This window comes from Aulonocara stuartgranti (assembly GCF_965226115.1).
Source record: "Aulonocara stuartgranti genome assembly, chromosome: 13".
In the NCBI taxonomy this organism is placed as follows: Eukaryota; Metazoa; Chordata; class Actinopteri; order Cichliformes; family Cichlidae; genus Aulonocara; species Aulonocara stuartgranti.
The window spans coordinates 13,197,968-13,210,386 of NC_138949.1; the positions used below are offsets into that span (position 1 = coordinate 13,197,968).

General features: G+C 42.7%; 2 protein-coding genes across 2 annotated transcripts; one reads left to right on the top strand and one right to left on the bottom strand.

The window, feature by feature from the left end:
- The first annotated feature begins 63 nt into the window (after positions 1-63).
- On the top strand, positions 64-3,744 carry LOC309720614 (zinc transporter ZIP9-like). Its single transcript, XM_082557691.1, has 7 exons — positions 64-872; positions 1,047-1,152; positions 1,375-1,533; positions 1,629-1,697; positions 2,027-2,112; positions 2,196-2,330; positions 2,445-3,744. The coding sequence occupies exons 1-7, from the start codon at positions 777-779 to the stop codon at positions 2,703-2,705; spliced, it is 912 nt and encodes a 303-aa protein (XP_082413817.1). The 5' UTR covers positions 64-776; the 3' UTR covers positions 2,706-3,744.
- An 829-nt stretch (positions 3,745-4,573) lies between these two features.
- On the bottom strand, positions 4,574-7,283 carry LOC309720613 (uncharacterized protein). The gene has a single exon (XM_082557690.1). It carries the CDS (start codon positions 7,169-7,171, stop codon positions 5,477-5,479), a length of 1,695 nt encoding a protein of 564 aa, XP_082413816.1. The 5' UTR covers positions 7,172-7,283; the 3' UTR covers positions 4,574-5,476.
- Between the last annotated feature and the right edge of the window lie 5,136 nt (positions 7,284-12,419).

Consider the following 12,419-nt stretch of genomic DNA (forward strand, 5'->3'; position numbering starts at 1 on the left):
GTAATTTATTTTGGCACTTGTGGCCCTCTATACATTTTTCTTGTGTTTTACTCTCTTTTGATAGCGTGTTTTAATTGTTGCACAGTGCTTTATTTTAATAGCAATTGACATAAAACTTACAAACTTTACTTACGTACTAAACTATATTAGTGGTATGCAAAAAGGAGTGTATCGACTTCTTATGTAACCTGTCCTGCCAGTGACCTACACTCCCTCTTCTTCCATCAGGAGCCTCGCGTTGTGAAGGAATTCGTCTTTAACACACTCACTGTGCTCTTTATAGTGTCCACTTAGTGTGGTCTGGGAGTACTTTGTTGAGATTGAGATTTTACTCCAAACTGAAAACGGGTGGTGAACAATTGCGCAATCGAAGCCCTAAAAGATGCAATTAACGCCTTTGTTGTCCTACAGTGTAGGATGGGCGCGTAAAACCTCTCCAGAAAATACCTTTTAACCCACCCTGTCAAAACCGGCCTGGGTTATGTTTAACTGGGGCACAGAGGAATGGAGTTTTGCTTCCACTCAGGTTGCAGTTCTCGCTGTCGGACACTTGGTGCTGCTGCTTGGGAAGCAGCTGTGTAGCAAACGAGGGGGGCGGCCACGGCGGTGCGACGTGGAAAGGCAGAACAGCATTCTGGTGTTGTCTGATGGTAGAGATTAAACTCCAGCGACCCAATGAGAACGCACACCGTCCCGGATCTCAGTAGGAGCTAACGCTGAAATGAAAGCAAAGGGGCGAACCGGGTAAATACTTGTGTTAGGAAGAAGTCGTCGCCATGGACGGAGGGCTGATTATTACATTTATATCTGTGGCGATGTTTGTAGGCTCCTTTCTCCTCGGATTCATCCCACTGTTGTTCAGACTGTCTGAGGTAAGTGATTTCCCACAGTCTTTGTTTATAGCGGACTGTCTGGATCTACTTCATCTTGTCTTATTTGTCGTGCCTTCATAATGTGCAAGGCTGTTGTTTTGGAAACTTGCTGAACAACTAGAACTTGTGAGGGGAATCTCAGTCATCTGCTGAAATCACGTGTCTTAACCCTAGAAAAGCCTGCAGTTCGTTTCCATCCTGGGGGCAGGTCTGCTGTGTGGGACAGCGCTGGCCATCACCATCCCAGAGGGAGTGGGTTTGCTGGAAGACTCGTGGAAAGGTGAGCAGGAAAGCTCAAACATGCACATGACAACGAAGCAGAATGGTTGCTGTGCAAGCTTTGTGTTTATGTGGGTGTGCTAACCCACCAAATTTGCATGTGTTTGATTGTAGCCTCCAGATGATTGATGAGGCAGGTGGCAGATGAAAAAGCTGCTCTCTGTAAAAACAACAAAAACAAGCTCATCAAAAGCTCTTTCTGTTCTTCATCTTCCGTCTCCAGCGTCATCCTCTGATGTGTCATCCGGTCTAAATTCCAGTAAAGAAAATGGGACCGTGGCAGAGAGAGGCCCACCTCGGTTCCTCATTGGGGTGGCTTTGACGCTCGGGTTCACCTTCATGTTTGTCGTCGATCAGATAGGAAGCTACCTTTCCACACGCGGCAAGTTATCAGAACTCTCACGCCAGCTTTACATTGCAGAGTGTTGCCTCCACAGATTTGTTAACCACCTCAGCGTGTGCGATGTCTAATTTCAGACCAGACGACTTGTTTGTCCAACAGCGTCCACTTCACAGCCACGTTGGGCCTGGTTATTCACGCTGCAGGTACGTGACACAGCCAAACCTCTCCTCTGCATATTTATTCTCTTGCTTTTGCTTGAGACGCACTGTTTCACTGGCTTCGAGGTCACAGGGGTGGAAAGTTTATAAGGAAACGTTCCTTATGCCCCCGTGTGACTCAGCATGTGATTCTGCAGCACAGCCTGCAGGATCTAACTTTACAGTTATTTAAACGGGGACAACCAAGCTTGACAGCAGTCACAAATCAAACAACAATCATCCATGATGCAGATCTTAAAGACCGGAGACCTATACAAATCCACATAAAAGAAGTAGCTGTACCATAGAGTAATAATCTCTTTGTTTGCTTTTAGCTGATGGATTTGCTCTGGGTGCTGCTGTGGCTACAGGTCAAGTGACAGTACAAGTTGTAGTGTTTTTTGCTGTGATTCTGCACAAGGTGAGAGAACGGCTCATTGAAATGAACAGATGTCTGGGTGACGAGCACGATGCCATTGACCGTCTTTCCCGTCTCCTGTTTAGGCGCCCGCCGCTTTTGGCTTGGTCTCCTTTCTGATGCACGGAGGCCTCGAGAAGAAGTTCATTCAGGGACACTTACTGGCCTTTTCAGCTGCAGCGCCTATAGTTGCTATTGCCACTTACTTCATATTATATGCAGTAAGAAAGCACAATCTGACTGTCGTGTCTGCTTGAAAGGAGATGCATTAAATCCCAGTGACTAGACGGTTGCTGGGTCTGAGTTATTTAACTTGATGTGTGCTGTGTCTGCAGTCTGGAAGCTCATCTGAGAATCAGCTCAGTGCAACGGGAGTGGGAATGCTCTTCTCAGCGGGGACGTTTCTCTATGTGGCCACGGTGCATGTTCTCCCTGAGATCAGCAGCAGCAGGACTGATGAGCTGCCCTTGGACTCCGAGCAGCAGTCTGGAGCCGAAGCCCACCAGCAGAGACACTTGGGGCTCCTGGAGAGCCTCACCCTCATCATCGGTGTGGGGCTTCCGATGTTGCTGGCCCTCGGACTGCACGATGACTAAAAGAAAACATGAGGGCAATTTATTTTAAAAGGGGGTGAAAGGATAACTCTGAGGACCTGTACTGTATGCCACAATGATCAGAGGACAAAATAGGCTTTGACAGAGTCTACCTTGGTCCTCTTATTTCAGTGTAACTTGGATTTGTGTCAGGCTATTGTTTGGGTGTCAAAAAGCTTTCCGGGAGGTGATAAAGAATCGGGTAACTAATATAGTTTCATAGCTGAATTGAGTTTCCATTCAGAGGAAGCAGAAACAGTTCTCATTTGTTGCCACGGTCCGCTGAAGGCATGTTGAGGTATTAAATATCCTGAAAGGTGAATAGATTTACAGGAACAACCAAATAATTCGATACTCTCTCACCTAGAAAATAAGGTCTCTAGGGCGTACACTTTATATTATTATATTTTACGGCTAAGAGTTTGAAAATATGGCCGGATTTTCAGATTATAAATGTGCAATAATACAAACTACAAAGTTTTTTTTATAATGTTGTTTGTCTGAGTTGGTTTATGGTGGGGATCGTGTTGAGTGAGAGGCAGCCTGGACAGGTTACCGTCTGTCTGCTATCACAGAGGCGCGGGCCAACTGTTCGCACTCACAGCTGCAGCTAACGCTAATTTAGAATCATCTCTCTGACTGAGCATTCATGCTTGTGCAGTGTGGAATAAGGCTGGGACAAAACCAGGGACACGCGGAGAACATCCAAACACAGAAAAGGGGCAAAGGTTTGAACCTCTCAATGTGAAGTGATAATAACTGCAGCCAAATGAGAAGACCAACCGGTAAACTGGTCCAGCAACTCTCATGTTAGGTGATACGTTAGACGGAGACGGGTTCCTGGCAGCAGGTGAGGTACGTATCAAGAACTATCAAGCAGATTCTGGAGGTTACAGATGTTTTATTGACTCACTGCCAGTTAGAGCAATTTTTACCTTTACTTTCCTTCTTTCAGCTCCTTTAGTGTGTGCAACATGTGAAATATTGAAACACGTGAAATGTCTTCTGGTTTTATAATGGCTTATTTATTTACTTTATACTTGATTCTTTTTCGTTTTCGTCACACAACGCTGTACATTGCTGCATCGACTGACCTAAAGCTTGTTTACTTATGTTTAACGTGTGGAGCAGAATTCCCCTTTTAACAGCTACACTAAATATCTTGAGATTGAATTTTAATTTCATAGTTTTTGTATTGTAAACCAAAGTTAAGATATTTTACACTTAAATTTGTCCTTTATTCATTAAGCTCTAAACACAGTTCATGTATGAACCCATATGAAAACACATGCACAGGTTAGAGACCAATTAGGTTTGCATAAATGTAACCCATCTGCTCTACAAACCTTTGGAAGTGACCACAGAAGACATGACAAAGGAGTATTAGCCAAAAGGAAGGTTTTTGGGTTTATAAATGACAGGCCACCAAATACCCTGATTCAACCGAGGACTTGGATTTTAACTACTTTAAAAAAAACTTTGTCTTCAAGAATGCCTTAAATCACTGTCTGTGGTTGATGCTGTCTAGTGTTGCTTATTAAATTTTTGTTTGTCTGATAAATATTGATGACTCCTGTTTCCTCCTACTGGTGGAAAATTCCACTCTGACCCTCGGTGGAAGCTTGCCATTGGTGGAACACCACTAGAATAAAATCCAGTGTTTTTATGAACTCCCTGATCAGGGCTCATTTGCTGGAGTTTTTTTTTTTTTTTAAGTTGAACACCATGCCATGAGAATAAAGATTTCTTTACTATTGTCTAAAAAGAGAGTTCCTTGGAGTTCTTTGATGATTTGTCCTACATGTGACCCCAATTTGAATACAGGAAGTGCTCCCGTTTACAGTTCATGTAATTATTAAAAATGTGGCACACATGATCACGCTGCTAATGGTGAAATCAAACATCTGTTATGGCCTAGCATTAAAGTGATACAGCGTTGTTCTGTTTGAATCTTGCACGTAATAAAAATCTTCAAGTGGTATAAAGATTTTATAACACACAGTAGTCAGACTAACAGGAAAACAGGCAACACCGTGGTCTAGCAAACATTAACTCTTGCCTCGTGTCCTCATAGCTCATTCAGAGCATTGCAGTAGGACTGCACTTTGATTCCTTTCCAACCTCTGCAGACTATCCCCTCCCCTCTTATTTGCAGTCTACTAACAGCTAAACGCTCTAGCCATCAATCTTTAAGTGCCGGATGGTTATATTTGTTGTCACTAGTTGAATGTGGGTTGCATATAATGTGTTGCTACACAATCAATCTCATCTCAGGCTTAAGAACTAGCCAGGGGTCAAATATAAATGAATACACTGCTGTGAAGTACTGAACACAAATGGTTGAGGAAACAATGGTGCCTGTAAAGTTTACCCTGACAGGAGGTCACTCAGAGGTCTTGCTGATCTAAGCAGTTAACCTCAACTAAATAAAATGAAATGAAACCGTTTGGAAGTCTTTGAAACTGTATCCCAGCTACTGCACTCTATCAAATAAAAAGTTGACTTTTTGGATTATTAAAATCACCAAATGTTCATGTGTCTGTCATTACAATGGCCAAAAATGATTTTTAAGAACAGCTCTGATATGATGTTCAAGGGCCCTTGCATCTCGGGGACCATTTATAATGAATTTAAATTCATTTACATTCAAAGTGCAGAGAACAGTGATGTGTCTCAGTATTTCTGCAAGTCTCTGGAGCTATTATTTGACTGCAGATCCTTTTCTAAGCAGCTCTGGGTGAGTGTACAGGTGCAAAACAGAGTCTGAATAGAGTTCACAGATTCATGCGGTTTAAAGACGCAGTCAGCTGAGCCTCAAGCGCCATCTGATCAAAGGTCCGGCTGTGCGTCTGCTGCCTCACTCTCTCCCTCATGTGAAAGGAGGCCCGAGCCAGCCTCTGTGCCTCCTCCTGTATCTGCTCTCGCTGCCTTCTCAGCTGCTCCCTCTTCTGCTCCTTTGTGGAAATGCGGCTCTCTCTGACTCTCCTCGCCGCCTCCTCCTCTCTCTGTAGTTCCTCTCTGAGCCTCTGGTGGCAGAGCTGCCTGTGTTTGTTGTTCTGCCGGGTTTTCTGAGCTCTGCGTCTGTGCTGCGCTGAGGCGTGCAGGGCGGCTCTCTCCATGCGTCTCTGGCTCAGCTGGACCAGGATCTGCTTGTGTGTGAGCTGCTGGACGCTCTGCAGCTCGGCCCTCAGCTGCACTCTTTGACTCATCTCCTCCTCCCGGGCAGCCCGCTCCCGAAGCTCTTCGAGTCGTGCCTCTACAGACTTGGCACGCCTTTGGCAGGAGCGCTGCAACTTCTTCTCCAGTGTGCTCCTCCTCTGCGCCTCCTCTTCCTCCCCCTGCAGCTCAACCTGGTGTTTCAGCAAGATGTGTCTCAGCAGCTCTTTATGGTTTTCCTCCTGCAGCCTCTTCCGCTCCTCCTTCTCCTTCAGCATCTTGCTCCTCAGGACCTTCTCCTCCTTCTCCGCTGCCACCTGTCTCTCCCTCTCTCGCTCCCTCTTCCCCGCCTCCTCCTTCTCGGTCAGCAGCTTCTCCTGGTAGCGTTTGCGCTCTTCCGCCTCCTCCTGTGTACCCTCCATCTTTGCCCTGCGGTACACTTCCACCTCCTCTTTTAGCCTTCTCCATCGGTCTTCTTGCAGCAGCACCTCCTGCTTAAGCTGTTCTGCTTTCTCTTTTTCTCGATGCTCCCTCAGCCTCCTGCGGGCCTCCAGCTCCTCGTTCCAGCGTTTCATACTCCGTTTCAGCTTCTTCCTCCTCTTTTTTTCTGCCTGAACTTGCTGGGCCTCCTCCTGCCTGCGGGCCTCCTCTCGCTCCCATTCCTCCTGCTGGCTGAGCTTCAAACGAGCCTGTTCCTCCTCATGCTTCACCAGCATCAGAGCAGCTATCTTCTGGTCTCTCTCCGATACTGTGACACACATCTGCTTTTGGATGCTCTTGGTGAGCCTCTTCAGCTTCTTCTCGGTAGCTGGGGAGTGTATGAGGTCTCCCAGGTTGAAGCTGCACAATGTGCTCCTCTCTGGATCCCTTTTACTAGGAGCAGAGCAGGAGGACCTGCTAACAGCCTTCTCTTCAGAGCAGAGATCTGCATAGGGCATTTCTGTTGAGCGCTCTTCCAGTCTGGTGTCAGGCAACACCTCCAAGCCCGAGGCTTTACTGCTGCATGGCCGCCTGTCCCCGGCCGCCTGGATAATCCTCCGCCGTTCCTGGCCGCACTTTTGTAAAGTCTTCAGCCTCTCCTTTTCATAAGATTCATGCATGACTCTCATTGTCTCAAACGGCGTGTCCTGTTGCTCAGCAGTGAAGTCGTTTAGAGATTTAATTAAAAGCTGAACCGGTTTTACACCCAGCCGAGCGCAAGACTCAAGCGAACGAGAGTTCGTTAAGACGTGTCGGTTGCTCTCTGCTCCGGGAGAGTCGAAGTTGTTCAGGTCCAACTTAAGCACAGGGGAGCTGCACCTCAGCTCCTCCATCCTAAAACTAAAAAGCTAAATTAATGGATGCCAGATACGGAGGTCCTGAGGCTCACAGGTGCTACACCGAGCAGCGCTTCCGCACGGTCTGCAGCACAGAGAGGTCAGCAGGGGATTAGCTACTTCCTCGCGGACAAATAACAGTCGGTATTTCATTAACCGTCTTTACCTCAACTGTGAGCAATGACAGGCCGAATAATAAACAAAAAAACCCAACTTTATTTAAGCAGACGGGAACGTGTTAAATAAACGCTTGCAGTCAAGCATGGATTTAAAAAAGGGTCAGTCTGTTGAGGTTTACAGGGATTTATTTATGCACAGCTCACTTAGGATCCCACCAGAGCGTTTCATTCAGGTTTACTTTCCCTGGATCACTGCAACGTCTTGATTTTTTTTTTTCTTTTCCAGTCTCACTGTCTGCTTCAGCCAAGCTTTAGCTGCTGCCACAAACTAAAATCACCACCATGTTTATCAAAAGAGAAAGCTTTTAAAATGCTAAACTATATATAACTGGGACTCGGATGCGTGGCTCATGGGCTTTTGAATTTGCTGTTGCTGTTTGCTTTTGATGAGTTTAAATGATTATATATCCCTGCGTCGCTGTATGTATGACAATGCAGTTTATCTGCAAAATAACAAGTAAGGAAAGCTCAAATAATTAGTATGGAGTGAAAAGAACAATTTTTTCAACAAAATACAGCCAAAACTGAAAATAGCATGACCTAGACCTACTTAGATCAAGTAGAAATACATTAGAGCTATTCAAGTTACATGCCTGCTGTTCATGCGCTCATCCAGCAGTGCTGGGTTGGGTAAGATTCGATTTTGAACTTTTTATTGTCTTTATACATGTTGACTTATTTAGTTTTTAATTTTTTATTTGTGAGTTGTAACCTGGACTTTTTGATTTTGAAGAATATAGGAGATTTTTATATTCTGTGGTAAATACACCACAGTTTGAATAAACATCCCAGAAGGCATTTTGGATTGGGTGCTGTCATAAAATACTAATTTCCCCCTGAGCAAAAGGTTATCCTTAACAAGACTCATTCTTTCTAGTTTGCCAGGTAGGTGCCACTTCCTCTTTGTTCTGCGTTCACATACCAAGCTATAAATGTGTGCGCCTGTCTTATTTTATTGAATCTCTAGCAGACTACCCATTGTTATATTATTCACCTGCATTTTGGTTTTTAATAATGACATGTAATGCTGCATTAGCTAAAAGCATTTCATGGACTCTTGTGCATTAAAAAAAAAAAAAGTAAAAACATCCCAATAATTAATTAATTACATATCTTTTAAAAAAAAAACACATTTGTATGGGGTAGACTGGGGTTGGTTGTCACACTTTTTACCGTTACATGAAGTTGCAGAAGTTCCCAGGATCTTTTAAAAGACAACCAGTCTATTAGCAGATTTTCCCAACAGATAACCTGAGCAATAGTAAGCAGGTCAGTGTAAATATGTAAGAGAAAACCAAATGATGAACTCCATTTTTAAAACATAAAAAGTCCACTTAAAAACCAGAGAATCTGCAAGGACCTACCCAATCTGCAATCAATACAAGAGAGACTGATGCTTTTCCTTGAAAATTTATTCAAAAAGCAAACAACACAGGCTGGTCGGTATAAAGCGCTAATGCTACCGAGTCATGTGCAAAGTGTTAAGTCCAATCATTGAGACACATATTTTACTACAAGAGCAGTAAATGTAGGTCAGAGTAAAGAGAAACATCACAATCTTAACCATCTCCATTTTTTTAATTTTTAACTCACTTTTTATATAAATAAAATACATTTATTTAAACATGTATCTGTGCAAACTTGTAAGTAATTTCAAACAGAATTTCTATTATTACGTGACCCCACCCAGGGGGCTACAGCCGACACTTTGGGTACTTCAGCTACAATAAAAAAAAGACACAAAGCTGGAGTTATTCTGTGTCTTTGCTGCACAGCTGCCTCTTCTTCTCTCGTTCTCCCTCTCCTGCTGCTACTTCAATCATGAAACTGATCAATGATCAGCTGATCGGCGTTTCTGCCACAAGTCCCGTCTCTCTTGCTTGTTTATCTCCCGCTTTGCGCCAGAAAGAGGAAACTAGCAGAGGTCGTGTTAAACAGCAGAAGCGCCTTTAAACTTGATAAGCTGTTGTTAGAATTTATTTAATATCACTTTCTAGTATCAGCTGATGTTTGTTGGAGCCACAGCTGTAAAAGCTCCTGGTCATGATATCGGTTTGGTTATCTGGTGAGAGGGAAACATGAAGATGAAACCAGGAGATGTCCTTACTGAATCATCAGCGCTGAACAGATTATTCTCATTTAAAATTTCTAGCTTTCAACAAATAATTATTTGAATCTTACAACCAAAGTTTTCATCCGATGTCAAATTTATAGAAATCCATTATTGTACATAGTAAGTTTTTTTCAGGGTCCCAACATAATTTCTTCAGAAGAAAGTACTGTACATGATGCCAGTATTTTCCCACATTTTCTAGATACTGTACTAGTACTTTGTGTAAAATGCCATCGAAAAGTCAGTTAAGTTTTATTCTTTCTCACCTGTCTTTCTGTCTCCTTTCACTTTTAAAAGGTTGCCATGTTAGAAAAAATATTTTGCCCTGCCATGCTGTTTATTGATGTGGTAAATAAATAGTTTATGAAAATATCACTAAATCTGTCATTTATTATTTTTAATATTCAGTAATGGTCATGTCTCACCTCTAGTCTTCTCTGTCTTAATTTCAGGTTTCCACCATATGTTGTAGATAGTTCAGGAAGTTAACTCAACCAAGCAGTCTTTGGGTTTCGGCTAAGTACTGTTTAGAATACCAGAATAGGGAGGATGGTGTAGGTTTAAGTTTATTAGATTGATACATATGTACCAACAAGACAGTGTACATCACTGTCACAACGACGTTTGTTTTCATTCAAAGGCTTTATGGTTTTTCCTATAATACCTGGTGGGCCGGTCTCTAGTCAAAATGCCCGGGCTGATTTTTTGTCCCAGTCCAGCCCTGCCCATCAGTATTCTTCATTCTGCTGTGCCACATTTTACACACTGACCAAGAAAGGACGTAAGCTCTTCATGGTGACCCCAGAAATTTTAATGTATCACTTTCTAGCATACGGCTGACACATCTTGCAGTGCAGTATAAGAGTCCCGCCACAAGGAGACACTAAAGGCTTTCAAACCAACAGTTTCTGCTTCCAAAGCGGCGCCAACCGTTAATAGTCGACATTGGTTGCACACAGATGTTTTGCTTTGGCACGAGCTGGAACAATTGAGTTGAATTACACGAGTTATTCATATTCAATAAACCTGTGAAATTTGTGTTGATAAAATATGATTGAAACATGTTTTGGTGAAGTAATTTGAGCTCTTGGAATATTTTAATCCTTCACAATTTTCACACTTTATTCCAACACTATTCAGTGACAAACAAACAAAACACTACATTTTCTGAATATTTGTGGGGTTTTTCTTGTTTGTTTTTATACTACTTGAAAACTAAAGTGACCCTCCAATGTGATGACAGTGCCAGCAGTGGCCCACAGCTCATTTAACGCTTTCTCCTAATTGACTCATAACAGTCTCTCATATGTATGAACTATGTAGGCTATCTCTATTTTGAAACAATGAGTGGGCAATGACAGCATCTCCTCATTGTGTACTTTACTGACAACAGGACAACAGGGAATACAGAGAAACTGACTGAGGACTTTTTCCAACTGGTGCCAGCAGAACCACTTCCAGATCAACACTCCGAAAACCAAGGAGCAGGTAGTGGACTCCACCTACACCAGTGAACATCCAGAGAATGGGCATTAAGATAGCTGACTCATATAAGTGATCTGACCAATAAACTGATCTGGAGTAACAACAGAGAGTCCATGTACACAAAAGGATAGAGACGAGACGGTTGTATTTGCAACAGAGAAGTCTTTTGGAAGGGAGCAGGGAGAGCTCCTGAAGACCTTAGGACTCTTTGGTGGTATTGTCCATGTTTTATAGTGTGGTCTGCTGGGGACAGGAAGAAACTGAAAAGGTTGATCAAGAAAACTAGCTCTGTTCTGGGATGCCCTCTTGACCCAGTGGAGGTAGTTATCTCTGTCAGATAACAGCTCCCACCCCATACAGGTCACTCTGACAACACTAAGCAGTCCCTTCAGTGACAGGCTGCTGCACCCACGGTGTGCAAAGGGGACATTTTGGAGGCCTTTCCCTCTAGCTGTTGTCAAATTGTACACTGCACAACAGCAGTGAATGTACACCACATATGCACACACACTGGGCTCTTTACATATATCAGTGTGCAATACTAAATACCTGCTACTATTAACACCCAAACACTGCACTATGAAATGTTTCATTCTTCTTCTAATAGTAATCTGTATTATTGCATCATATATATGTACATGTATGTATACAGATCAATGATACAGATATATATAGATAGATGGATATAGATATATAGACTTAAATATATAAGTACATATCTATTTCTTAGTCTATATTTCTTCTATTTTTGCATAGCATTATTGATGTCAGGTATGCTGCATGTGTTCATTTGTTCCTGCCTTGTGTACTCTGCTGCAGTAATAATTTGAATTTCCCCAACTCTGGGACTAACAAAGGTTATCTTATCTGAAATGTATCTAAACCCAGCTGATATCTGGCTACATTTTCTGGTGAGCATCCAAATCACACTGGATTGAGGTTTACACACTGTATAATGCCTGATTTCTTGTAAATATTTAACGATGGCCTTGTGAAATATATATTGATAAAATGTTTACCAGGCCACAGTGAACAATGAAAAATAAAATTAAAACAATTGAAAACACTGAAAAACACTCACAAATATATTTTGTAGAGATGACGCATTTGTCTTAACCTGGTTATGCTGTACCATCCAGATGAAGACGTGAGCCAAAGAGCCTTTAAGTTTCATTTAATGAACTTACCTTTTCCTACATATGAGAAATGAGCTGGTGTGAAGTAAATTGGGTTTTGTATATCTGTAGCCTCAGATGAGCATGAAATTTCATTTCTGACTTGACCTGCTTAACAGCAGTCTCAAATATTAAAGTCTTGGTGTTAGGATGTGGAGGATGTGCCAGAAATGTTTGTTAAAACAAATAACTGGACCTTACTTGTTAAGCTCAATGTTCTCACTGTCACATGGAAAAATCTGTTTTTTTCCCTAATAAATATACATTAATTTTAGGCAGGGCTGGACTGGGAC